Here is a 27,342-nt window from a genome sequence, read left to right on the forward strand (position 1 = left end):
TTGGTAGAGAGTATAATTCATACTTAACCATATATTACAATATTGTGTTATGAGTTCTTGTGCTTGAGTACAAGAAGAAGAAGAATGATGAAAGTTAAGATTAAGGTTTGATAAATGTAAATAAGTGTGAGAAGAATAAGATGCCCAAGATATTTTCGGCCTATTATTGATTTTTTATTTAAAAAATAAATAGTAAAAATTAGGTGGATGTAAAGAGTTTTGACAATTGTCTTTCACATTTCTCTTTCTTAAATGGAAAACTCGAAGAATTACATATATGAAGAATCCAAAAAGTTTCATGAAAAATAGTTAGGATAAAGCGTATACACTAAGTTTCCATATTCTTTATGACAACCATCCAAATAATAGTATTTGGTATGTCATAAGGTCACACTATGTTACATAGAAATTGGTTATAAAGTCAAATCATGACTAATTATATGTATGTATGAAAAGTCAAGATAGTTTGGTAATAATATCATTCCATGGAGTGATATGGGTTTGACATCATATCATATGTAGAGATTCTAAGTTACAAGGGATCTAAGATCAATATTATTATGCTTGGACAAAGATAAGTGCTTGGATGAGATATTGAATATATAAACATGTGTGGTTGTAGAACAATTTCTACACTTAACAAATAAAAGGTTTCATTCTTAGCAAATCGCAAAATCCAAAATGTAAAGATGCAATTAAGGAAATGGATAAAAAAGGTTTGTTATGCACATGTGATTAAAAATTTGATTATGCCATGATTAGTACGAGACCAGATATATGCTATGTTATTGGAGAAGATTGAATTAGCTTTGCTAAGGAATTGAAAGCATCCAATCAACTTTGATTAGTAGATATCGAGCATATATTGGAAAAAAACACTGACAAGCTATATAAAAAAAGCATTGAAATATATTCAAGGTACTAAAAAATAGAAGCTTATTTAAATGAAAGCATACTTTTTAAGTAAGGTGATTATGAATATTTAAATGCAAATTTTGCCAAAGGTCATGATGATGGAAATTGCCCTAGTAGCCAAATATTCTTATTTGGAGAAGATGTAGTAACATGATCAAGCAAAAAACAAGCACACCATTGACAACTACTATTTTAAGTCTTTATTTTGAGCACAACTACTTAATATGTTATATCTATAAAGAGAAAAAAGAGAAGAAAACAAAAAGTAAAAAATAAAAAATAGAAAAATTTATTTATTTATTTTTTCTATTTTAAGATTAAATAATTTAAAAATATATAAGATTTTAAATAATTTTAATCATATTTTATATTTTATAATGAAATTAAATATGAGAAAATCTTTTTTTAAAAGATTTTTTTTTCCCTTTTCTTAGTACTTTTTGGAAACCAAATTTAAATTTAAAAATACCGTCATAAGCCCTAAAATAATTTTTTTTATGATAAAGTTCTGCAACTAGAAAAAGATTATAATATATTTATATTATTCAAATATTATGCAATTAAATAAATGTCTTTAATTTTATAAAAAGGCATCACAATGAATTTTTTTTTTCTTTTACAAAATATATATTTTTTGAAACTGTTTGATTGATTTTCTTTCTCCATCAGCTCAACGAAGTGTTATATAATTTTTCATAAAAATAATAGAAACAAGGTTGATATTAAATAAATCATATTTGTTTGGTCTGGACACCTCCTTTCATCCTCTTGTCGGGTAGAAAAATAAAGGGCAATGGGTGTGGAAAGAGAAATAGTGGGTGTATTTAAAATATTATTATTAACGAGTGGGCCTCAAACATATGATCGGCTAAGCAGCGGAATCCGAGCCGAGCCGGTTCAGACAATCAATTCGTGGGAACGCGTAATAATAGAAACTTTCTTACACACTTATAAATGAATTCATTTAATAATTTATTGATTTTATAAATTATTTGCAAAATGTACTAAAAGCCAGCTTGGATAGCCACAAACTCCTCACAGGCCTCATTGCCAAATCTCACAGTTCCCAACGTTATCTCACAAACCTCACCGGAGAGATCGTCGGAACTCCCACACCTTTGAGGTTACTCCGGCGAGATTATCCGGCAATGTCCAAGCTCCGGCTGGTCATTCTCCTGTTTCTTCTCCACTCAGTTGCTTTGGTCTCTGCTCAGGGATCTACAAACGGAACCAGCTCTTGGCAGACACTCAACGGTAAAGTTCACTCTCTCTTCCTGTGTTTGGTTGCTGAGAAAGCTGAGGGGAAGGGAAATGATAGTGAAGATTGTTGTTATTATTGTTTATTTATTTTCTGTTTGGGGAGAAAGTGGAAAAACAAGTGGAAAGCTGGAATCAGCTGGGCTGAGATTGTGGTGTTGAGCTCATCTGAGTCGATGAAAATTTGAGATTAAGAAATTTTTTTCTAATTTCGTAAGTTTCTAATAATCTTTGGCGATTTAAGTCTAGGATGTGAGTTTTGCTATATTTGGTGGAAAAATGGTGTCAACTATCTCGAGTGATCAGCTTGAGACCATTTCGCTGTTGATTGAAAAAGGAATGAGAAATTTTATGATACTGAACTTCGATTTCTTTGTTGAGAGTGAGAAAGAATGTTGATTTGGTAAATTAGGAAGGTTTTCTGAGCTCGTTATGAAAGATTGAAGCGTTTGGCAGATTTGTTGATGTCTAGTACAAGATCTCTTCTTGTAATGGCTCCGGACCAAGACCTGTTGCTAGGCGAATTTGTATCCTTAATAGTTCTTAAAGAAGTTCTATAGTGGTCATTTAGCTTGCTTGGCAACTAAAACGATGGTTTGCAGATCTGAAGTTGGGTTGAATAAATTTGCCTTCTTGGAGCTCTTCTTTTAGATTTTTTTTTTCTTTTATGGCTGTTAGCAGTTTTTTTATCGTGGTCATTAGGCATGTACTTAGTTCTATTAGCTGGATTATTTTTGTTGTAATTTTTTGGTGACTGAATTTGGAGAATGATCTCAAGGTAAAGTGTGGAGTTCCGAACAACATTAGTATTGGTTGTGGTGGTGTCAATTGTGTTCCAGCAAAAACTTAGTGATTCAGGTGCGTCTTTGACTGTGTCAAAATACATGCCAATTGATTTCTTAGTTGTAAAGGAAAAGGATGCTCTGAAAGGTTATTTTATTTTCTTTCTATTTTCCCTTTTATTTTCTGTTCTATTCTTTCACATGATCCAATTGTGAAATTTTGATTATCATAACCATATTTTTGAAGAAGCTAAAACGCTTGTATGTAGCATCCCTTGCTTTCTGTCTGCATATAACTTTTTAATGTTTCAGTGAAACCTGAATGAAACAATGTACTTTATTGGGTTGAGGATTCATAGCACACTTGCTCTCTGTTCCTTTGACTTATTGTCAGGTAGCTAAAGCAATGAACTTGTGGAAATCATGTTAGAATAATATAAATTCTTAGTAGGTTTAAAAATTTTAAGTTCCGTCAACATTTCTGGCTTGGCTTATTCTTAATGCTTTCTGAATGTTGTTCTTGTACCCCGTCAGACATTTTCTCTGGCCACATGTTAACCTAATTAACTAATTAATTCTTTCCTTTTGTAGGAAATGCACCTTTGGTCATAGCACGTGGTGGGTTTTCAGGGCTATTTCCTGATTCTAGTTCAGCTGCATATAGTTTGGCATTAATGACCAGTTTGTCCAATGTGGTCCTCTGGTGTGATGTGCAATTAACAAAAGATGGAGCTGGAATTTGCTTTCCTGATATGAAGCTAGACAATGCTTCCGATATTTCAGTTGTTTTCAAAAACAGGAATAATGTCTACCTTGTCAATGGAGTCTCTACGCCAGGATGGTTTTCTGTTGATTTTACACTTACTGACCTCGAAACTGTTGCTTGTAAGTTGAAATTGTATTTTTTTTCTTAATATTGACTGTCCATGAGCAAATATGATGCTTTGATGTCATATTTATTAGTTCCTTGGTATATGGTCAGATGTTTCATCTTTTGTCATTGTTTTGTTTGAAGCTGCCATATAGGTAAACTGGGAACTATGGGGTTGTAATCCATATATCAACATCTGGGGCTTCTGAGATTTCTATGGGTCATTCTTTTCTTTGTGAGGATATTTTACTAACCCTTAAGAAGAGACAAAAATACACATCCTATTAGGATGACTAGTTCTCCTTCTGAATTAAAATTGTGCTCGAGGCCTTGGACTATCATAGACAAGAGATGTCCATCATGTGCTTGTTGAAAAGGAATTTCAATTATGCATAAATTAATAATTTCTTAGACTCTGGCTGTAGACACATAGTGACATGATGGTCATTAACTTGCTGTTAGGGTTGTGCTTTATTCTGTGTTAATTTCTCCTATTATCATAGTCCATAAGATTGGTGTCCGCTCATCATTGTCCAAGCCTTTTCTCCACAGCTTTAGGATTGATTATTTGGATCCTGTTCCTATTCTCTCAATTCATTTAGCTGTATATTCTTTTATCTCCTGATCTTTAAAATATTTCACTTGTTTCATAATGTTATATTTAGTTGTTTTCTTTTCATATTAGAAATCCCCAAAAATGGCAGAGCATTCCTTCTCATTGGTGTTGTCTGCAGAGATCATTTAACTAAACCATGTCAGTGCCCCTCTTTGTTTTGTTCCCTATGGGAACTACTCCCTGGGTTTTCTCTTAATTCATTTCTAGCATTGCGTCCAGTCTTGCTACTGCATACTCCTAAACACTCATCTCAACTATGTGTGACATTTTACTTACATATTCTTTAAAACATTTTTCTAGTTGAATAGGTTGCCTTAAACTTGCAATTATTTATACTGAATTGAACTCTCTTCTCTCTGTCTCTCTTGGGGAGGATGAAATCTCATAAATCTAACTGGTTGGTTCATTTTCACCTGCCTAATTCAGAAAGTTTAATGGGTGAACCAATTGGGCAAACAGTTAAGTTTGAAATTGAGAAACGCCTTTGTTGGTCATCAAAGCAACCTCTCTCTGTGTGTATGTGTGCGTGTGTCTCTCAGGATAAAATCTCACATTTCTAACTGGTTGATTCATCATCATCTGCCTAGTTCATTGTTCAATGGGTGGACCAATTGGGCAAACCGTTCATTTTTAACTCAGATATGCATTGTTTGATGGTCAAAGCAACCTCTATGGAGATAGCATCCTTGATTTGCCAGTTCAGTCTTCTAGATTGTCTACTTTTGAAATTCTGAAACTAAAAAATTGGTTCTTATAAAGAGTTCTACTGATACTGCTTCTGGATGCTGGTCAACTTGTTGCTTTGCTTGCTGCAATTTTAAGTGATCCCTTATCTAATAAATACTGACAAAATCTTTGTTGCCCTGGCAGTAAATCAAGGAGTTTATTCTCGAAGTAATAGGTTTGATGGTAATCTTTTCCCAATTCTTACCGTTCAAGAGATGGTTAAGCTAACAAGGCCACCAGGTTTATGGTTGAATGTTCAGGTAAATCTTGAATTATAAATATTGCATTTTATTGGTTTTGAGATTATACTGTTTATAGGATTTGGTGGCTCAGTTATGTTTTGGCCAATCTAATTTGTTTTAATGCTTCTGCAGCATGATGTATTCTATACAAAACACAATCTGAGTATGAGAACCTTTGTACTTTCTGTATCTAAAAGTGTTATAGTTGATTATATCTCATCACCAGAGGTGGCTTTTCTGAGAGGTGTCTCGCAACGATTTAAAGCAACGAAGACGAAATTGATCTTCCGATTTCTAGAAAAAGAGGAAACAGATCCCTCAACCAACCAAACTTATGGTTCTCTTCTAAATAATCTTACATTCATAAAGACATTTGCCTCTGGAATTCTTGTTCCCAAAGGTTACATATGGCCTGTGGATAAGAATTCATATTTGGAATCTTCTACCTTAGTTGTACAAAATGCTCATAAAGAAGGATTGGAAGTTTTTGGATCAGATTTTATCAACGATATTCCTTTTAGCTACAATTACAGTTATGATCCAATAGCTGAGGTCTTGAATTTCATTGACAATGATGCCTTCTCTGTCGATGGTGTACTATCTGACTTCCCAATAACTCCATCAGCAGCCATAGGTAAGTTGTTCTCTTCTTCTGGTTAATGAGAATAAGACTTTTAAGAAAAATGGAGTTATCAGTTGAAATTTTGAGAAATTGGTTGAATTCTAAGTCACTTTGTACATGTTGCATTAATTATTCATGTTGGTTGTTGCACAACATTACTTTGTGAAGCAGAAGTAGTTTTTTGTTCAAGTTGTCCATTTTTCTTTAGATAAACTGGAAAAATTTAAGCTAGCTATTGGTGGTTCAAAAAACCATAGACTATAATGCTTTTCCCTCACTGCATCCTCCCACATGCTTTTAGGCTTTCATTTTCTCTTTGTGTTGCCTTCTTGAATTATGTGTAGTCCATGAGTGTGCAGTTGTTAATTGTTTTGCAAATGGCTATACTACCTCAAACAACTTCCCCTCGTATTGTCCTCAATTGGTGCTCCCTATGGTTTCTCATCATTAAATTAATTTCTTGTAGTATGTGTTTTTTGTTGTATGTGCTCCTTATGTGGTTTTTGCATCCCAGCTACATGGTAGTGTTCTTTTGTTTTTTTTTGTTTTCTGGGCAATGTAATAGTTTCTAACAATTAAGACACTTCCCTACTATATCTTATTGTACTTCTAGGAGATTTTCCAAATTCATTCTATTAATGATAGTTCTACTGTAGGTCAACTCTCCCATGTTTTCACTATTGTCATCAAGGTCAAGCAAAATTCAAAACCTATACTTCCTTTAAGGAACCAAAATGATTTTATTCCATTTGGATTTGGATAGTGATTACTTCTCCAACATGAAAAAATGAGCTAGAATTTCATTACGGTTATAAAGGAATGAAACTGCCTTTGTTTAGAATTGCATGTGATTTCTATAATACTTGAAATTCATGTCATTTGTTCCACCTTTTTTGTAATTTTACCATTAAACCACTGATCCCTTGGTTTGAAGTATTTTTCTGGTTTCTGATGTCCTAATACTGCAGATTGCTTTGCTCACATTGGCAAAAATGCTTCAGGACAAGGTACTCACTTTATTATGTAGTGCTTCCTTTTTAAAGAATTTACTCTTCTTCTTTGCCTATGGCTTGTATTGAAGCTTGCACTTTGCTGGAGTAGTACAATTATTGCATCAGTATCAACTTATTTCTTTTACCTTGTCATGCTTCAGAAAAGCCTCTAATTATCTCATACAATGGAGCAAGTGGAGACTACCCTTCTTGTACTGATTTGGCATATACCAAAGCCATTTCAGATGGTGTAGATGTTCTTGATTGTAATGTTCAAATGACAAAGGACGGCACACCAATTTGCTTAAGCTCTATTAATCTTATGGATAGCACAAAAGTTGCCCAAACACCTTTCAGCAATCTTACAACAACTATTCCAGAGGTTCAAAAAGGCAGTGGAATATTTACCTTCAACCTCACTTGGGAGGATATTAGTAGCTTGACCCGTAAGTTGAAGCTGGAACATGTTTTAAGTGATACAACTGTGCATGCATACACATTTTAAATTTTGATTGACACTTGTTATGTGGTTTAGTAACCTTGTACCATCAGAGCTTGGCTATTTTTCTTCTTAATAATTAAGGAATAATATATGCTTGAAACAGAAAAAAGTATACATTAACAGATTAGTTGGTCTCTTAACAGATTTTTTACAATAACCTGATGTTTAACATTCCTTACTTTTGCTGATTATTTGGATGACAATTCTTACAATTTTGTAGTTGGGATTGTTATGACTTAATGTGGGGGCAGAAAGAAGGCATGTTATGGGATAATTTGCTTGCATTGTCCTGCCAGGCAGCCCTATTTATAATGTTGTACATTGGAGTTGGGTAGGATATTTCCAGACCTGGACTGGACTCTTAGCCAGGATCAGTTTAGGTCTTGTTATTTTACATTCATATTCTCTGTATTATTTAATATGCACATGTTAGATGCACACACATGCATGATGAAGTAGAGAGCTTTCTTCAACCCTGCCTATAAGGGACTACAGCATATATGTTCTGGATAGGGTGGATTTTGAGGTTTGATGGTATCATTTTGTTGAAATATGGTATAAAATTTTGGCATGATGAAGTATTCCTTTTTGTTGTCTTTTCTGTTGAGAATGGTTTTAGAAAAAAAAACATATTTTGTAAAAGCGTCATGGATGTATGAAGAGCATCACATCCTTTCTGCCCCTTCCAACTCTTTCCTCAACCCCTTTAGATGATGAACTTTAATTACTGCTCCTCTGGCATATGTTGTATTCAATAAAGTAGAGACGATTTAAAGGATTCAACTTCCCTGTATTTATTGGCCTCTGATATTCATTGCAGCGGCAATATCAAACCCATATTCAACTTTCAGATTGTCCCGAAATCCAGCAGCCAAAACTGCTGGGAAATTGGTGTCATTGTCAGACTTTTTGAGCATTGCAAAAGAAGCAAATTCTCTTTCTGGTGGTGTCTTGATCGGCATTGAGGTGCGTGTGCTACACCATTCCTTGAATAGAATTCTTGCACCAAGAATTGTTTTACATGCTGAACATTATAAGCTCTCTGCACTTCACTTCCTCGCCACATGATTGGATGCTCCAGTTGATGTGGCTAAAGGTGATGAGTGGACTTGATAAGTAGTGACTAAGGTGCCTGAATATGTTTGCCTTACAATGTTCCTAAGCAATACTGCCAAACTTCTCGTTTGGTTGCACATCCTTAGGGACAGTGTGAAACCCACCTTTCAGTTATCTCACCATGCCAATGGCTTGTTGGCTGCTGATTTGTGTGATAGTTACCTGTTTTGCCCCAGTAGGGAATGTGGTGACTTCCTGCCCAGAATTGAATCTATGCTGGGAAGATTAACAATTCAGACTATCTTTATTCTTTCAGCATGCAGCCTTCCTTGTGAAGGTGGGATTAAGCGTCACAGATGCAGTCCTTGACGCCTTGAGCAAAGCTGGTTATGATAATGTAACCACACCCAGAGTAATGATTCAGTCCACCAACAGTTCTGTGCTGAAGGAGTTCAAGGAAAAGAAGAAGAATTATGAGCTTGTGTACAGAGTTGATGAAAATATCCGTGATGCCTCTGATGCAACCATTGAGGACATCAAGAAATTTGCCACTTCTGTGGTTATCAGCAAAGATTCCATCTATCCTGAGAACAAGGCATTCATCACTGGTGCTACGGATATTGTATCAAGGCTACAGAAGAATAATCTCCCCGTTTATGTACAACACTTTGATAATGAGTTTATATCTCAGGCATGGGACTTCTTCTCAGATGCAACCGTAGAAATCAACTCATTTGTCACGGGAGCTGGAATTGATGGTGTAATCACAAGCTTCCCTCAAACAGCTGCTTCATATAGAAGTAAGATTCCACCTTTCCATTTAAAACTTATTTTCAAATTATGCAAGACTATTTGCTATGGTGTTCAGATTACCTGGCTTGATTCCCGAGCATCATACATCATCATTTTATTTGGGTTATGTTTACCTGTCACAAATATCTTATTGTCGTTATTTTAAAAATCCTGCTTAAATTCACAGTTCATCCTTCAGTTATGTACTAGGCGGGGTTTTGCATTGAAATACTTGTGACTGTTCTAAGAAATACAAATGTGCTGTTTGCAAAACCATGTTGCTCCATAATGATAATAGCAGTTGTAATCTTTTGTTTATTCAGTCATTAAACCCTTTTATTTTAATTGTTTTGGTGTGGGTGAGGGATTTAAAATAAGTTCAGCTATTCTATACAGCTATTCATCTGTCCAAGACATCCCACCTTGAAATAATACACAAAATTTACTGTCTTTGGTTATGCAGAGAACCCATGCTTAAAGTACAAGACTCTACCGTCATACATGAGTCCTGTTCAGCCTGGCAGTCTCATGCAAGTCATCACTAGCGACGACATGCCACCTGCTCTGGCTCCATACCCGGTGCTGAAAGAGTCTGATGTGGCTGAACCTCCACTACAAGAAGTCGCACCAGCTACCCCGGCTTCCAGCACAAACGCTGGAACTACAGCACCTGCTCCCACCTCACCAAACGGGCAACCTAGAATTGCCACATGCATTGTCCTGTCCAATCTTGCTGTGCTCCTTGTGACCGTTCTGCTGCTATGAAAAGGTTACAAGATCACATGCAGTCATTTTAGATCACCAGTATGTCCATCCTCCACTGCCTGGATCTTTTGCTGCCTCGTCACAGAGCTAATTCAGATTTTCCCCCTAAACCGCAATGATCATCTTCTGGTCATCAATATATATTGTAGGTATGTTCATTCTTCCTCATGTATTCTGAGTACTTATTTCAGAGAGACGTATCCACGAATGGATTCTTTGTAGTCAGCATTGTTTTCTGTTTCATTATTGTAAGATTTGTCCATGATTGTTCTTTGGGTATGTATGATGCATGTATGATTTTGAAGTTAAAACCTCGACAGGATCTCCCTACTGACTGAACATGTGCAGTTGTTTAACCTCGTTGGAGAATCTGCACGGAGAAAGCCATTGGTTTTTCTTCAAATTGATGAATGATAGTTTTTTATTCATACTTTCTTTCGTTCATGTACAAAGTATATATAGAGGGTAATCACCATTATAAGAATGGGAAAAGATGATACAAGGAAAGATTAATATAAGGAAATAACAACTAATATCCTAATATCTCTAACTTTCCTAATATCTCAATATTCATAATATCTTAACTTTCCTAATATCTAAACACTAAATGATATAAGGAAATAATGATATAAGGAAAGCATTCCAAATATCTCAACACTCCCCCTCAAGTTGGTGCATAGATGTCACACATGCCCAACTTGTCTAAAAAATTTTGAGAATACTTGACTTGAGGCAGCTTTGGTGAGGATATCGGCTAACCAATCTTGCTTTCCACCTTGGATCAACTAAGGCTTCCTGCACACATTTTTCATATCCATCTTCTGACTCTTTTGGTAGATTTGTCTTACCTCGGATGTAGGAAAGTTTTTCCCGTTCGGCAATATGCATCTCCACGAGTTGTGACCAAACGTCATAGTTTGATTCCGTCAAAATAATTTCTGGATTGAAACTACCTTCAGATTGAAAAACAATAGTACTTTTTTTCACTCATTTTTTTTTTCTCTCTCACAAAGGAGGGACAATTGTTAGCCTTACGGCAAAATATCCAGGATTTCAGTTCCCTGGCTCTGATACCATCTTCAAATTGATGAATGATAGTTTTTCATTCATACTTTCTTTCGTTCATGTACAGAGTATATATAGAGGGTAATCACCATTCTAAGAATGGGAAAAGATGATACAAGGAAAGATTAATATAAGGAAATAACAACTAATATCCTAATATCTCCAACTTTCCTAATATCTCAATATTCATAATATCTTAACTTTCCTAATATCTAAACACTAAATGATATAAGGAAATAATGATATAAGGAAAGCATTCCTAATATCTCAACAGTTTTGATTAATCTTGAGCTTGCCTTGCAAAACTGGATACTTTTTTTCTGCATTTAATCTTGAGCATTGGTTATGAATTACGATGTATTTTCGGGATTTCGTTACGCAAATTTCAGGCGAGAAGCTTCTGGAAGATATTTCTCTGTTTCAGAACACTCTTATATTAGTTTATTATTCAAAGAATATGGTTGATTTGGACCACACACATATCCAAAGTTCTCTTTTATTTTTGGTAGCAAAATCGGTTACTGAAAAATCACAAAAATATATAAAAATATATGTATTACAGATGCATTCATAAATAATGCAAAATGCATCATCATTGCTAGAAAGCAGAAAAGAAGTCAACTTATAATGAAAGTGCAGATATTATATCATGAGATGGGATAAGAAAGAGATTATTATATCATATCTCATGTTTTGATTGGTGATAGGATGAGATAAGTTCTCTCATCACTTATCCTATCCTATATTGAACGGGATATTATAACTTTTATTTTATTTTATTTATTTATTTTTTATTCCTTCTGCATAAGATATGTTAATCCCCCGTTAGGATATGAGATATTCATATCTCATGTATCGTATATTTTTTTTTTACAAAGATATAAGAGAAATTTAAAATTTTTAAATAGAAAACATTAAAATGCGATATAATTTTTATTTTAAACAATAAAAATAATATATATTTCATATTATTTTATTTATTCATTTAACAAATTAAATATAAACATAATATAATATAACATATCTATTTGGATATGGTAATTTAGAATATCATGTTCATAGGATATGATTTTTTTTAAATGAGATATGATATTCTTGGATATATATATATATATATATATATATATATATATATCATCTCATATCCTATCAACCATACGTAGCCTATTAGCCTATAAGGATTTGAATAGAAACATAATTAAAATAGTTTTCTTTTTTATTTTATTGCATTTATAAAGCATGAATATTCCAAAGGTAATTATGAGGATCACTATAATTCAAGTTCCTAAGATACTTCCAATAGTTCTTCTCTTGAAAATTCTTAAAGTAAATGCATTGATGTTTAGATCTCATTCATGTAAATTAGATTGTGCACATCACGTATATCTTTCCATCTTCCACGCATATGCAATCCACCATGCTCTAATCAATATGTTTGTCTTGTATTTGATGTTGAAGTATCTATGGTTTAATTAGTTGAAAATTGATTACATCCATAAACTATTCTTCTTGCAATTGAACTTTTAATAAGCATTTGTTGAACTCTTCAACTTTGGTAATGTAATGAAGGATAAAATTAGTGTTGTAAGCAAAATTAATGTGATTGAAACAAGTGGCAAAAATAAAAACATTATGAAAAAAAGTTGTTTTTATTTACCAAGCTTTTTACCATGAAAATAATAATAATTAATATACAATCTTTTGTCAAGTTTTTAATAACGGTACATGTAATATTTTATCACAAAAATTTTGGTACGTAAGTTATGTAGTGACCAATTTAGGACTTTGTCCCTAGAAGTATATTTTACTAACGAGTTTAGTATTTTGTCTCCAAAGTATTGTCAACCGTCCTCCCTCTTTTTGTTTCTACTTCTAATGAAATATGGTATAAAATTTTTATGTCAAATTCGATTTTTGAAATTATTCTTCTTCTTCCTTCATTTCTTCCTTTGCCTCTTCTACTTCTTCTTCTTCTTTTTTCCTCCCTTCTTCCTTCACCATCTTTTTTTTTCCCCCATCCTTACAAAATGTTCATCTACTCTTTATTTTTTCTATCACATATATAAAAAAATAAAATAAAATTGAAGATACAAGGTCATCATCATCTTCTTCTTCTTCATGTTTTTATTTATTTATTTATTTATTTTTATTCATCATCATCTTCTTTTTCTAAAAAAACAAAACACTCTTTTTCTTCTTCTTCTTCTAAAAATAAAATAAAATAATCATATACTCTATTTAATTTTTTTTTCTACTCCTTCATGGTCTTCTTTCTATTTTTCTTCTTCTCTAAACTTCTTCCTACATGGATGTCTTCTTCTTCATGGTTTTTTTTTTCTTTTAATAAAAAAAAATGGTTATCTACTTCCTTTATTTTTTTTCTTTATTGTCTTTTTTTTTTCCTTAAAAAAAATGGTCATATTTATTTATTTACTTTTTCATCATTATCATCATCATCTTGTTGTTGTTCTTCTTATTCTTCTTCTCCATCCTCATCTTCTTCCATCATCATAATTTTGTTCTCTTCTTCTTCTCCTTCTCCTTCTCCTTCTCCTCCTCCTCTTCCTCCTCTAAACTTCTTCCTTTTCTTTTTTTTTTTTTTTGTGGTTACCTCATTCTTTTTCATAGTATTTTCTTTTTTTCTTATTCTTCATGATCCTGATTTTCTTCTTTTTATTCATGGTTTTTTTCTTCTTCTTCATGATCTTCATCATCATCTTTTTCTTTTTCATAGTCTTCTTCTTCTCCTCCTTATGATTTTCTTCTTCATCATTTTCTGCTTGTTCATGATCATCATCATCTTTTTTATGGTTGTCTTCTTCATCTTCTATGTTGTTTTTCATAGGTCCTAGGAGTTCTAAGGAGATTCTTGGATTTTTTGAAGAAGTTGCTTTAGAAACCATTGTTATCTTAGGAAATGAAGCAACTTTCACTTTGCTTTGAGTCATTGGACCAAAACTTGTTTTAATTCCAACCACTTTGATTGGATCTGAATAGGTAGAGTTGATTCCTTAATGACCACATTTGTCTTCTTCTTATTAAGACTCCATATGATGTAGTGTAGATTTCTTATAAGAAAGAGATGAGAGATAAGAGTTGTTCTACTAGTAGGTGTGCTAGAAATTTGTACACATAAATTTTCTCAAATAAAAAAATTATGGACAAAATTTTAAATTTGATAATTTGAGAGGACAATCTCCAATATCCTCTTTGATTCTTCTCATAAAGACAAAAACACAATTTTAAGTAATTTAGTACTTGATTTTGGATCAAAAGATAATAAATTATGAAGTTTTCCTATAAAAAGAATTTTTTTAGTCTTTTTTTCTTCAAAATAAATCTTTTGAATCTTCTTGAAAAAGAAATCTTGAGTCTTCAAGGATTTTCTTTAAAAATTTTGTAAATTTTCTTTGATCTTTTGAAGTGTCATTTGGAATGAGAGGTATTAATTAAAATAAATAAATAAGATAATTATCTTTAGAGAATCAAAAGATAATATCAAAATAAAATTCTCAACCTAAAGTTCCTCCCGATAATTATCTCTAAAAAATCAAAAGATAATATCAAATTAAAATTTCCAAGGAACACTGAATGAGAAAGGTTGAAAAAAGTTTAGAAAGAAAATTAAGAAATTCTTTAAAGACTCAAGATTTCTTAAAGACTTCAAGAAAATTCATAAATTTCTTGAAAGATAAAAATGATTTGAAAATTTCTTAAAAAAAAAAAACGAGAAAATTTCATTTTATGGAAAGACTTGATAATTTAGTGTTTGTTGATGAAATCCTTTTTCGTCCAAAATTAACCACTAAATTACTTAAAATGATGTTTTTATAATATCAGATGACATATTTATTTTTATTGGAGAAAATTTGTGTATATAATATTATATTCAAAATATTCAAAAAAAAAAAAAAAAAAAACAAGTCTCCATCATGGAAGAATTGTAGCCAGCATCAAATAATTGAGGAGGGTGTTGGCTGTTGCAACGGTAACTCCACAATATTATAATATCCAATTGAAAGTTGAACCAAATTCTATACTACAATAATTCAAAAGGGTGGCTCAACAAACCAAATTCAGGTTCCACCCTGGCTTTGTGCTTCGAACGTCAAGTGCGTCTGGAGTGTTCATGATCCTACTCACCTATGAAAATATGGAGCACGGAATTTTCTTGAGAAAATTTTTAAAAAAAGAAAATAATAGAAGAAAGAAAGAGAGAGTGTTACCGTATCAATCAAAGCCATCCGAAAGTCAATTTCTCGTCATTCTAAAAGAGCAAAAATATGATGGGGAACGTATGAGAAGGATGAGGTCTATTTATAGGCTCAGTATTTTTCAAATGACATTGCCACTTAGGATTTTTAATTTTAATTTTCAATTAAATTTTCACTCAATAAAATAAAATTTGATACTTCAAATCCTTTTAGGATTAAGATTTCTAATTATCAATTAAAAATTTTAAAAAATCAAATCAAATCAATAAATAAATAAAACAAAATTTTAAAAGAAACTTCGTTGGCTTAAATTTTTAGTCTATAAAATTTCATACTTCAAATTCTTTTAGCACTAGGATTTCTAATTGTGAATTAAATGGGAGCATTTGAAGAGACACGAAATTTTATATACTAATTACCACATGTTAATAAGTGACATGTCTTAGTGGGTCCCACATAAACCAATTTGATAAAGAAAATGATAGACCAATTAATTGTCATAATGCAAAATAAATTAAGCCTATAAATATATTATTCCTCTCATCTCAAAGGATACTTGAAAGATTGAAAAAAAAAAAAAAAGAAATTTTCGAAGATTTCTTGAAGAAATTAAAGATTTAAAGTTTTTTTATTTTCATTTTATGAAAATTGAGAGAATTCATTAGAAAATTGGGTGTTCATTTATGAAATCCATTTTCAACGAAATTAAGTATTAAATTGCTTAAAATGACATTTAAGAAGAGTTTAGAGGATAAATTAGAAATTGTCCTCTCAAATGAAAAACAAATCAAATTTATAGGAATGAGTAATAAATATTTGGATCATTATGAAATGGGTAAGAAGTGTTATGAGTGATTATTGAATGGGTAATGGGTAGTTGGTTGAATTTTGAATGAATATTGGTCCCATTAAGTTTATATGAAATTTATAGAAATAAATGAGATGCTTATGTGGGTATAAATTGGAAATGGATATGAATGTTGTCTTAATTTACTTACTTTCATGTATGGTGATTCAAATAAAAATAAAATTGATAAGTCTTTATTTATTATAAATATTTATGGTAGTTTATGGATGATAACACTATTACCATATTTGTTATGTTACTTGATATTATTCTTTAGCCTATAAATAAGGGTTTATGAATTAATAAAGAGAGTCTTAACAATTAAGCTATTCTCTCTTTTTATTTTTTTCTTCTATTTTAATTTTCACATTTATTTTATATTATTATTATTATTATTATTATTATTCACCACAAGAAATAGGATTTTAGGTGACGATCACTAACCATCAACAATTCTTGTCAATTCGTGACTAAAACCTATTGTCACGGTCTTATGGATCTGTGATTGAGCGTCACAGTAGGAGGCACAGGTAAAGGTATTGGTCATGGTTTCCTAAGTGACCGTGATCATATGATTTTATTTTATTTTTTTATTATTATTTTTGTGACGGTCATACAAAAATTGTGACCAAAAGTTAGGAATATTTTGTTATTTTTTAGCTGATTTAGTCACGATTAAGTAATCATTAAGTAATCAATAGTGACTATATGTTAACCTATAGTCAAGGTCAAGTAATAAACTGGACTAAATGTGCACTTATAGTCATGGGTTAAGTTAGCGATCGTGACTATATGTAAGCTTATGGTCATGATAAAGTAAATTACCATGACTAAATGTCAACTTGATGGATTAAATGTAAACTTATGATCATGGGAACGTGAGTGACCAGGGCTATATGTAATCTTAGGATCATGGTAAATTCTTTAATCATGACTAAATGTAGGTCTATAGTTACGATTAATTAAGTGACTGTAACTAAATGTAATCTTATGATCACGGTCAATTCATTAATCGTGAGTAAATGTAGGTTTATGGTCACGGTTAACTAAGTGACCATGACTAAATATTAGGTCTATGGTCACGGTTAATTAAGTAACTGTGATGAAATGTACACTTATGGTCACAACTGTTAACGATCGTGACTAAAATTAATCATATGATGTTATAGATCACTAAATTTGGGTCACGGTCCATTATGGATTGTGACTAAAAGTAGACTTATGGTCACAAGTTTTTAATGGTCGTAACTAAAATTTGTTATATTTAGACATTGGTCTTCTATAAATTCAGATTTTTCAAACCTGTTATAAACATGAACAAACTCATTTTAGACTTGTATATGCAATTAAGCAATTAAAATAATTTCAATAAAAAATTAATAATTTTTAAAAACAATTTAAAAAAATTAAGGTAACAAATCATTTTTACTACATCAAATTTAAAAAATGTTAAAACTAATTTTTAAGAACATAAAATAAATTCATAGTTTTATAAAAGAATTCTTACATTTAATATATAATTTATTATTGTTTGTTTATAATAAAAATAGAAATTATATGCAAATTATGATCCAGTAATGTGAATGTGTGGTGTGGACTCCTATACATATCATGATTCCAAATCACATTCTAATTAAAAAAACAAAACAAAAATAACAAATCAATTTATGTATTATTTTTTCCATAAAAATAATACTTATTTTTCCCCATATATCATTATAAAAATTCTTTGGCAGCTTGATGTTCACTTCAAACTCAAATTGTTTATCTTCAATTATGGAAAATGAAAATTTAAAGGAAAACGATATTGAGTCAAATGTGCATGTTTCATATTATTTTAAAGATAATTCAATAATCCTATATGAAGATAATGTTGTATACATTGTATAGATTAAAAAAAAAAATGCATTAAAGGTGATAGAATTAAACATATATCACCCAAGTTCTTTTACATTCATCAGCTCTAAAAGAGTGGTGAAATTATTGTTCAATGAGTAAAATCAAATGACAATTTAGTAGACTTATTCACAAAGACATTGCCAACTACAATACTCAAGAAACTCATATATAATACTGGAATACGTTAACTCAAAGATCTTCATACTGAACTATTAGAAAGTATAATCATGTCAATACGAGAGAGAACTAATTGACAAAAATATCACTACATTGTACTATTTTTCCCTTTGTTCAAGTTTGGTTTCACTGAGTTTTACTGTCAAAGTTTTTAACGAGATAGTCATAGTAGTTTAAAATAATATTATACTCTTTTTCCTTCATTAGAGTTTTTCCCATAAGGTTTTTCTTGGTAAGGTTATAATAAGGCATATTCTAAAAGTGGTTGTCATCCAAAGGATAGTATTATAAATATTTATGGTAGTTTGTGGATGACAATACTATTGTCATGTTTTTACTCTTTCTATATTGGTACTATCCCTTAGCCTATAAATAAGGCTTTATTCTAAAAGTAGTTGTCATCCAAAGGGTGATGTTATAAATATTTATGGCAGTTTGTGGATGTCAACACTATTACCATGTTTTTATTTTTACTATATCGGTATTATCCCTCAACCTATAAATAAGGGTCTATGAATTAATAAAGAGAGCCTAACAATTAAGTTATTCTCTCTTTTTATTTTTTCTTCTTGTTTTTTAATTTCCACATTTATTTGACAACATTATTATTATTATTATTATTATTATTTATAGTTGCTTTATTTTGAGTATATTTGATAGAAAATATAAATTTATTTTTGTTAAAATTTCATTATTCATGGTTGCACTTTTAGTGTTAGAAAAATACATTTTAAGATTTTAACAACATTTATTCTCAAACAAATGTGTCATCAAATAATTTTTTATTTTTTTTATTTTTTAGTTATTACATATTAAAATGATTTTCATTTAGCAAGCTATAATTCCAATGTTTTCTAGACCAATTATAAAAAATAAAAATAAAAAATTGTATTTTAATAAGAATTTGGTATTTGTATTGGGCAATTGGTTATAACCTCAATAATGAATTGTAAGTGATTGGATCATGATCAATGAGTGAGAGAGAGAGAGAGAGAGAGAGAGAGAGAGAGAGAGTAATTTATAAAATTAAAATTATATAAGATTTTAATATGATAATAATTTCCATAAAATTAATTTTAAACTTTTTTTTATACAATTACATAAGTGATATGCATTTAATTTGGTTATTTTTAGGGTAAAGTAATACTAAGATAAGAAATTAACAATAATTCGTAACAAGAATTTAATAGTGTTAAATATTAGATTGTTTGTTTTTGTAATATTTTAGCATTAAAAGATAAAGAAAAACCAATATATTACTTTATACATTAAGAAAAAGCCAAATATTTTAGATTTTGCTATAAAAAAAATTATTATAAATCATAAAAAATAGTAAAACAAAAAACCTAAGTTGAAAAGCAAATGACTTCAAGCAAAAAGCTAAAAAATAAAAAACATGAAATGATAGATTTCATTATTACATTAATTATTTTTTGTCAAAATGTGTTAATAACTTCCCATTATGAGAGTTCAAATTCATGCAACATCAAATTATTTTATGATGTTATATGTCAATATAGGTTAATGGTAATAAATGTTTTTATTTTATTTTATTCTTTTTTTTTTTTTTTTTTTTTTTTTATGGAAAGAAACTACATAATAGAGTATCTACCCATTCAATCGAAGGAAATATCTAAATAATCTTCAAAACCAAATTTTGGAACATATCTAGGAAAATCTAATATTTAAGTGAGAGACTCTAAATTACATATATTTTGTTTAATTAAACAAATTGTTGTTTTATTTACTTCTCTATAAATAACAAATAAAAACATTAAGGTCTTGAGTTATCTTCTAAATATCTATCACTACTTTGAGTCACCTTCAATCTCTAGATTTAATAACTCATCATTCTTAACGGCTAACACATCATTTCTAAAGCAATACATGATAATAAATGCTTTAACTTCTATTTTAGGAGGTTCCAAATTGACATCCAAGTCTTATTATTTTATGATATTATTATGGGAATATAAAAATACTAAGAAAGAGTAGAAAATATTCAAAATTAAACATTTTCCAAAAACCCTAAAACATAACGTAGGAAATTTTGAGAAACAAGCCTTTGAAATTACCAACTAAAAACCTAAAAATTGAATACAAGAATCTAAAACAAATAAGAAATCTAAACAAGGAAAAAACGTTTTTGAAAAAATCTGTTTCACAATTATTAAAGTGTTTTTAGCCTAAAAAGCGTTTTTGAAAAATACGGGTAATGTTGAAAAATCACTTGTAGTATATTTTAGAAAACATTTGATAGTTGATTATTTTAAAAACATTTTCAGAGAAAACATTTTTACTAAAAATACTTTGAGTAAAAATATTATCAAACATATTCTTATATTTATCTGAGCATATGTTGTAGATTTTGATAAATGTTGAAATGATAAGTGTTGTTTTATTTGGCAATTAAATAATTGACAGAGCCAATTTGTCCACTAATTTGAGGTTGATTTCTATGTCATTCAACAATATTTTCTAAACAAAATTAATTTTCATAACCCCATTTAGGAATTTAATTATGTGAGGCAAAAATGAATTCTTCTTAATATCTTAAAATCAAGCAATTGATTGAATATATTATAGAAAAAAAAATCTATTGTGAATTGAAAATTTAATATTTAAAAAAAATCATATAATTACATTGCATTTCTGCTATTAATATTCCATATATATGCATAAAACATCATTTTATGAGTCACACAAAAAAACAGCAAAGGAGGAAAAATGGCTTGGAGTTCATTAGGTCTTCAAAGGCCTTCTCTATTGATGTTATTATTGGTATTGATTACTAGAGTTGAAGTCCAAAGCAAACATTTCAATGTAAATAGTTTTGGCACAATTGGAGATGGAAAAACCAAAAGCAGCCATATAATTTTATCTAATATTTTATAATACATTAGTAAGTGTGTATTTGAAAATATTTTTATTTGAAGTGTTTTTAATTGAAATTTATTTACGTGTTTTCAAACATTATAAAATAATTTTTTAATTATTTTGTTTTTTTCTTAAAATGTTTTTAATGCTAAAAGCTATCAAATGGACTTTAATTCAGAGAAAAACAAAATTATGATAAATCCGATGACAAAATCTATTCATGTGAAACACTATGAAGAGTTTAGTCTGTTACACACTTTTGTTTTTAATTTTACATAAATGCTAAGAGTGTAAAATCTTTTTCAGAAAATCACTTATAATACGTAGCATCATAATTTATTTTTTGATTTTTTGAAAGTACTTTCTAAATTTTGTAAAACTTCTAATTTATTTTTTAAAATAATTTTTACGCTAAATAGACAAGAGAGTTGAAAAATAAAAATAAATAAAGAAATAAAATAAAAACAATTATTTTGTGTCCATATGTTGATTTCTTTTTCACTTTTTATTTTTTGGTGGGGTTTGCAGGGATTTTTGAAGGCATGGAAGACAACATGTGGGTGGAAAGGAGGGTCAACAATGGTTGTTCCAAGAGGAAAATACTTTGTGAGAGAAATGATATTTTCAGGCTACTGTAAAGGACCTTTTAGCTTTAAATTGATGAGGGATCTTCTGGCCCCCAAATATGAGTCATCCATTAATTCTAAGCCTCTTGATTTTTGGTTGAAGTTCAACTAAGTGGAAAACTTCTCAATCTATGGAGGTGGGAAGCTATATGGTGAATGATCCTCAATATGGTCTTACAAGGGCAAGTGTGTACAAGAAGGCTGCTCTATTCCTTTTCCCCATGTAAGTGCCCATATAATTGCTTTCCCAAAAATAAAATAAAAGACAAATAAACATATTTAAAATAATAATAATAATGCCTACTTCTAAATCTTCTTGAAGGAGTCATTGATCACTCTGACGCTCAAGCACTAATCTAATCGTTCGACAAAAAAGAAGAAGGTTGGAATATATGCTAAAACAATTTTATTTAATTTTTTTTTTTTTTGTGAACTTTTTAACTTTTAAGCAACGTGAGCAATAAAGGTAAGTTTCCATTATCTACTTAGATTAAAAAAATGGTATGTTCTCATTTATTCATTATTTTTTTTAGCAATATTCCTTTCCATACTTGATAAAGGTAATTTTAATATTTTATTGAAGTTACTATTTGAATGCATATAGGAGGAATTAATGTTTCCATCATTCACCTCTATAACAAAAGTGATATATGGAATCTCATTCTTTCAACATTGTCCCATTACATAATTGATAATTCTCTCAAATTTAATTTTTATCACTAATATTTTGTCAGGCTCCTATGATTCTCTCTTTAATTTAATGCCTTCAATTTGTTCAATCCTTCACTAGTCACGAGATAGCCTTCAAAGATAACTTATCTTAGGAGGTCTTAATTATGTGTCAGAATTCCTTAAGGATATAAGTCAATTGTATATTCCATTAAGACAAAGACTTAAGAAAAACTTTGTTCCATGGAATGAGGAACACCCTAAGATTTTCTAATACAAAAAGTAATTTTTGGATACCTATCGAAATGGCACTTTGATGCTATGTATATATATTTTTTATCTTATTGTTTGTACTTAGTTTCATTTGTTTATACCCATATACCTAAATCGTATTAGTTTGTATCTTATTATATTGTTTAAATCTCACCATACATATGCTATTCTCATATCTTATTTGGTAGGTACTTTTTTGGTAACTTCTTCGATAAGTACCGCTCCCGTACATTGGCATTTTCATATACATGTAGTTAGATGAAATTCATGACTAACATCTTGTGCTTATGAATTGTTCCTGAGATTGGAATTCATCAAGTTTGGGAGTGTTTCAAACATTAAATCAATTGATAGCAAAGACAAACACATAAGTATTTTTGGATGTAATGATGTGCATATGAGAGGTGTTAATGTATATGCCCCTAGGAACTGTCCCAACAAAGACGGGATCCATATCTCACATTCACGCAACATTCAAATTGAGCACAACATAATTAGAACTAGAGATGATTGTATCGCCATTATTTTTGTGACCATGGAATCAGCATTGGGAGCATAGGTGGTGGCCCAAACCAAGATCCTATAACTAGAATACACATAAAGAACTGCACTTTTACCAATAGTCTGAATGGGTTTCAGATCAAATTATGGGCTAAGAATCCCAACTATCCGACCCTTGCTGCAGATATTAGTTTCTAGGATGTTGCTATGCATAATATAGGCAACCCCATTTTCCTTAACCAACATTATTGCCCTGGCCAAGGCTGTGATCCAAAAGTATGTAGGCGTCTCTATACTAAAATATGTTAAATGGGACAAGTGATATCTCACATTGCATTTGGAAAAGTTGCTAACATTTTATATGCATTGCTTCTTTTAATTATAAATATGCGTTTTAATCCCGTGAGAGCTTATCAGGTTTCGAACATACAATATCTACATAGTTGAGAGGATGTATCCTATAAAGAAAGTATTCTATGGGATACAACATCCCGGTATGAGAACTTGTTTGGGGGTGTTTCATGTGGGACACAAGTTCACAAGTCTCTCCTAGGTATGGGGGTTATTTGGCTATGCAAGGGGTGTATGATCACGTTGGAAACAACGCAATGAGGTTCCTAGTATGAGAGTTTGAATGACCCTATAAGGGGTGTACCTTAAGAAGGGGTGGTTGTGATATCTTATATAAGAAAAAGTTTGGGACTCCTCTTAACCATGTACTCATGAACAATATTTATATGATTGGAAACATTCATTATATGACACTAACTCAAACATATCCAAGGAAGGCTTGAGATCATATGGCATTGAAGGATATACTTTGATCTAAATGGGCTAATGACTTAACAAGGATTTTTGTTGATTTGATTATCGATTTATCTATTTGGTGACTATTGTGTGTGGGCTATGTCGCGAGTTTAGATCAGAGATGTTAAGTTCATTAACATTTGGGGCAGTTCCAACACCAAAGTTACAGTTAATCTTTAGTGTAGCAACATCAAACCATGTCAAAATATCGCGCTTGAAGAAATCAATTTACGATACAGAAATCCCAAAACAAGCCGGTTACAATATGCAATTTCTTCATGTTCTAATGTCAAAGGCTTCTCTTGTGGGATACATCGGCCTTCCTCTTGCATATAGGCCTCTTTTTTCATGCAACTCCATATATAACATTAAGCTGTTGAAATTATTTGGCATCCATCATTTTCTATTTTTCTTTTTATTGGTTTGCAATGGAGACGTACACATAAAAAATTTTAATGAAATAAGTTATCACTAAATTATTATTTAAAAAAAAAAAATTGATTCCCCAATTCAAATAAATTTGGGATCAACAAGTGATAGGTTCTACACACATTTGACATGTGATATATATATATATATATATATATATATATATAGATATTAAAAAGATAACATGTGACCAAATTTGAAAAATTACAAAATTTATTTTTACAAATAAAATCAAATATTTTAATTGATGTGAAAATTTAAAAGAAATAAATATTCTCTTATCCACAAATTTTCTTGATGAAAAAGACAAATTGCTAAAATCAAGTACTAAATTCTTTGAATTAATCAATTAAATCTTGGGGAATTCCAAAATTTAATTATTTAATGGGTGCCTTCCTTCTATGAAAGGACTTCTTGGATTTATAAAAATGACTCAGCCCAAGAAAAAAGGTTTCATAGAATTTCCTTACAAAATCCAAAAAACAACAGAAGTAATATACATGGACAATCTTAACTTTTCAACAAGTTCAGGAAGAAGCCACTTGTGGCCCTCAAATGATTTCTAAAATCAATAAAACATTTTCATCATCATCTCTAAAATTGTGATCAAGGTGAAAAAAAATCATATATTTCACCAAAATAAAAGTCTTCTATATTGGTTTCAACTTATAAAAGTTTTTTTACTTTTTTAGGAAAATTTTGAAAATGCCAAAATAACTTTATCCACTTATTAGCTTAATTTAAAAAAAAATTAAAATGAAAAAAAAATATCATCCAAACATATTTTTCACATTTGATGTTTGTTTTCTTTGAAAATAAAAGCAAAAAATGGATCAAACAAACAAATTAGTCATTACAAAGGTTTGAAAAGTGATCATGAAGATTTTAATTTGACAGAATAATTTAAATTAAATTTGAAAGTTTTATATATAAATTAGTTTGTTTAAAAATGATTTAAAGTATATAATATTATGGACTTGTGTTTTTCACGTGCATCATCATTCAATGGCAAGAATCACTTTTTATTTGGTGAAAATTTGATTTTTTAGAAAAAGATTTGGAATCGTTACTTATTTTTGTTTTATTTTTTTTTTAAGGGAAAACAAAATAATAAAAAAACCCTAAGTGTGACTCCTTATTTGGAAAAGACAGTCTGTAGAAAACCAAAGTCGGGTCAGGGGTCAGGTTACCTATTGGGAAGGTAGAGTGGTGAGTCGTAACACCCCTCTAAACCCTATAATAATGTCTCTACTAATAAAAGTGAAGCAAGTGTGATAATTGCTAAGGAAATCAATGAATACCAATGAAATGATCAAATAATAAAATGAATCATACATGAGAATAAGCAAAGTGAGAGTGAGATCATACCTTAGCAACAAGTAATGATGTGCTATCATGAAACGGGATTAGTACATAATAATGAATACAAAATATATCGCATGTGTCACAAAACAGAATAAGAAATCCTCAATGGCAATTATGCACTTCATCCAAATTATTTTTAAAGAAAAACATCATGGATATTGGGCTCCCACCAAAACCCAATTTATTTTGCATGAATTAATCTCATAAATTCCATTATTTTGGAATTATGAAAATTTCATTCATGCTTATTAAAAATCGAGAAAATTGAAAATTATTTGAAGATTAAAGAAAATTTGTGAAGGTGTTTACCTTGAAGAAAACGACAGTAAGTTTATTAAAAAAAAAACGGGATTTTTGGTGACCCTAATCCTTAAAGAGGGAAAGAAAATTGAAGACTTAAAATTATTTGAAAAAATACGGGGTGGCGTGAAAAATATTTTGAAAACCGGAATGGAATTAAAATTATTTAATAAACTGGAGTTTTGAAAATTGAAGTTTTGAAAATTATTTGAAGATTGAAGTTTTGAAAATTAAATCTAGAAATTAAAGTTTTGAAAATTGGAATTTTGAAAATTAAATTTAGAAACTAGAAATTGGGAAATTAAATTTTGATATCAAAATATCAAGAAATAAGAGAATGACATGTGGCCGCTAGAATTGCATGCCAAAGGTGGCCATGCATGGCCATGTAGGAGTGGAATGGGTCCCATAGTCTGATTTTGCCTTGGATCAACCTGGTTGGGGACATCTCTTGCATATTTCTTCCTCTTGAAGGTGTAATTAACTTCATTGAAAATGGTCAAAATGGTTCCTTCAAGGGTTCCCCAATCTTACGCCAACTTGCTTCCCACACACGCACCATCAATGCCTTTCCCATCAAATCCTTTCCTTTAGGCTCCAATAGTTGCACCAAGTTTCTGCAGCATAGGCCACAATTTGTCTTTTTGATCATTCATACTAGTGTTGATGATTTGCTTGATGGGTCCGTTACAGAGTCGAATAAAACCATGGTTCCAGGTAGGATGACTAGCGTTCTTCTTCGTCCATTATTCGGTATCAGCGTCAAAGAAAATCCCACCTCACAACCTTTCCATCATCTCAAATTCATTGAGTTCATGTTCCAACTAAAACCACCATCAACTTGGAGTCCATATTGGGTAAGCATCTCAGCCTACTGCAACTTTTCCCAAGTTCACTTTGATGCACCAATATTAATAATAAGCTTCCTTGCATCCTCCATGCAACCCTCAGGGCACCAAAAATTTCTCCTCAAAGCAAAAACATTCTTTCTCAAACCTAGAAACTCTTTTTGGATCAATGCCAAGCCCACTCATTTGCTATCATGTCCATGGAAACCAGCTCTAGTGTGACAAATCAATGGGAGTCTTTTTAAATGAATTGTGTGACAAGCTTGTGCTTTTAGTCTTTGAAATAAGATATGGTGTACACTTCTTA

The 27,342-nt window shown here is 30.7% G+C and overlaps 1 protein-coding gene across 2 annotated transcripts; it reads left to right on the forward strand.

The window, feature by feature from the left end:
* The first annotated feature begins 1,921 nt into the window (after positions 1-1,921).
* On the forward strand, positions 1,922-10,494 carry LOC117908535 (glycerophosphodiester phosphodiesterase GDPDL4). 2 transcript variants are annotated; one of them, XM_034822171.1, is made up of 9 exons: positions 1,922-2,169; positions 3,546-3,839; positions 5,312-5,427; positions 5,542-6,043; positions 7,000-7,038; positions 7,185-7,469; positions 8,346-8,491; positions 8,898-9,381; positions 9,837-10,494. In XM_034822171.1, the coding sequence occupies exons 1-9, from the start codon at positions 2,064-2,066 to the stop codon at positions 10,136-10,138; spliced, it is 2,274 nt and encodes a 757-aa protein (XP_034678062.1). In that variant the 5' UTR covers positions 1,922-2,063; the 3' UTR covers positions 10,139-10,494. The 2 variants fall into 2 exon arrangements, with proteins under 2 accessions (XP_034678062.1, XP_034678064.1); XM_034822173.1 differs by lacking the exon at positions 1,922-2,169 and adding an exon at positions 2,198-3,030.
* Positions 10,495-27,342: the final 16,848 nt, after the last annotated feature.

Source organism: Vitis riparia, chromosome 19 (genome assembly GCF_004353265.1).
Source record: "Vitis riparia cultivar Riparia Gloire de Montpellier isolate 1030 chromosome 19, EGFV_Vit.rip_1.0, whole genome shotgun sequence".
Lineage (NCBI taxonomy): Eukaryota > Viridiplantae > Streptophyta > Magnoliopsida > Vitales > Vitaceae > Vitis > Vitis riparia.

What these genes read in the sequence shown, in the direction of transcription:
- LOC117908535 (XM_034822171.1), top strand. Translation starts at nt 2,064, where the DNA reads ATGTCCAAGCTCCGGCTGGTCATTCTCCTGTTTCTTCTCCACTCAGTT. An exon ending in CTCTTGGCAGACACTCAACG is followed by an intron (nt 2,170 to 3,545) that starts GTAAAGTTCACT and finishes TTCCTTTTGTAG; the next exon opens with GAAATGCACCTTTGGTCATA. An exon ending in GTGTCTTGATCGGCATTGAG is followed by an intron (nt 8,492 to 8,897) that starts GTGCGTGTGCTA and finishes TTATTCTTTCAG; the next exon opens with CATGCAGCCTTCCTTGTGAA.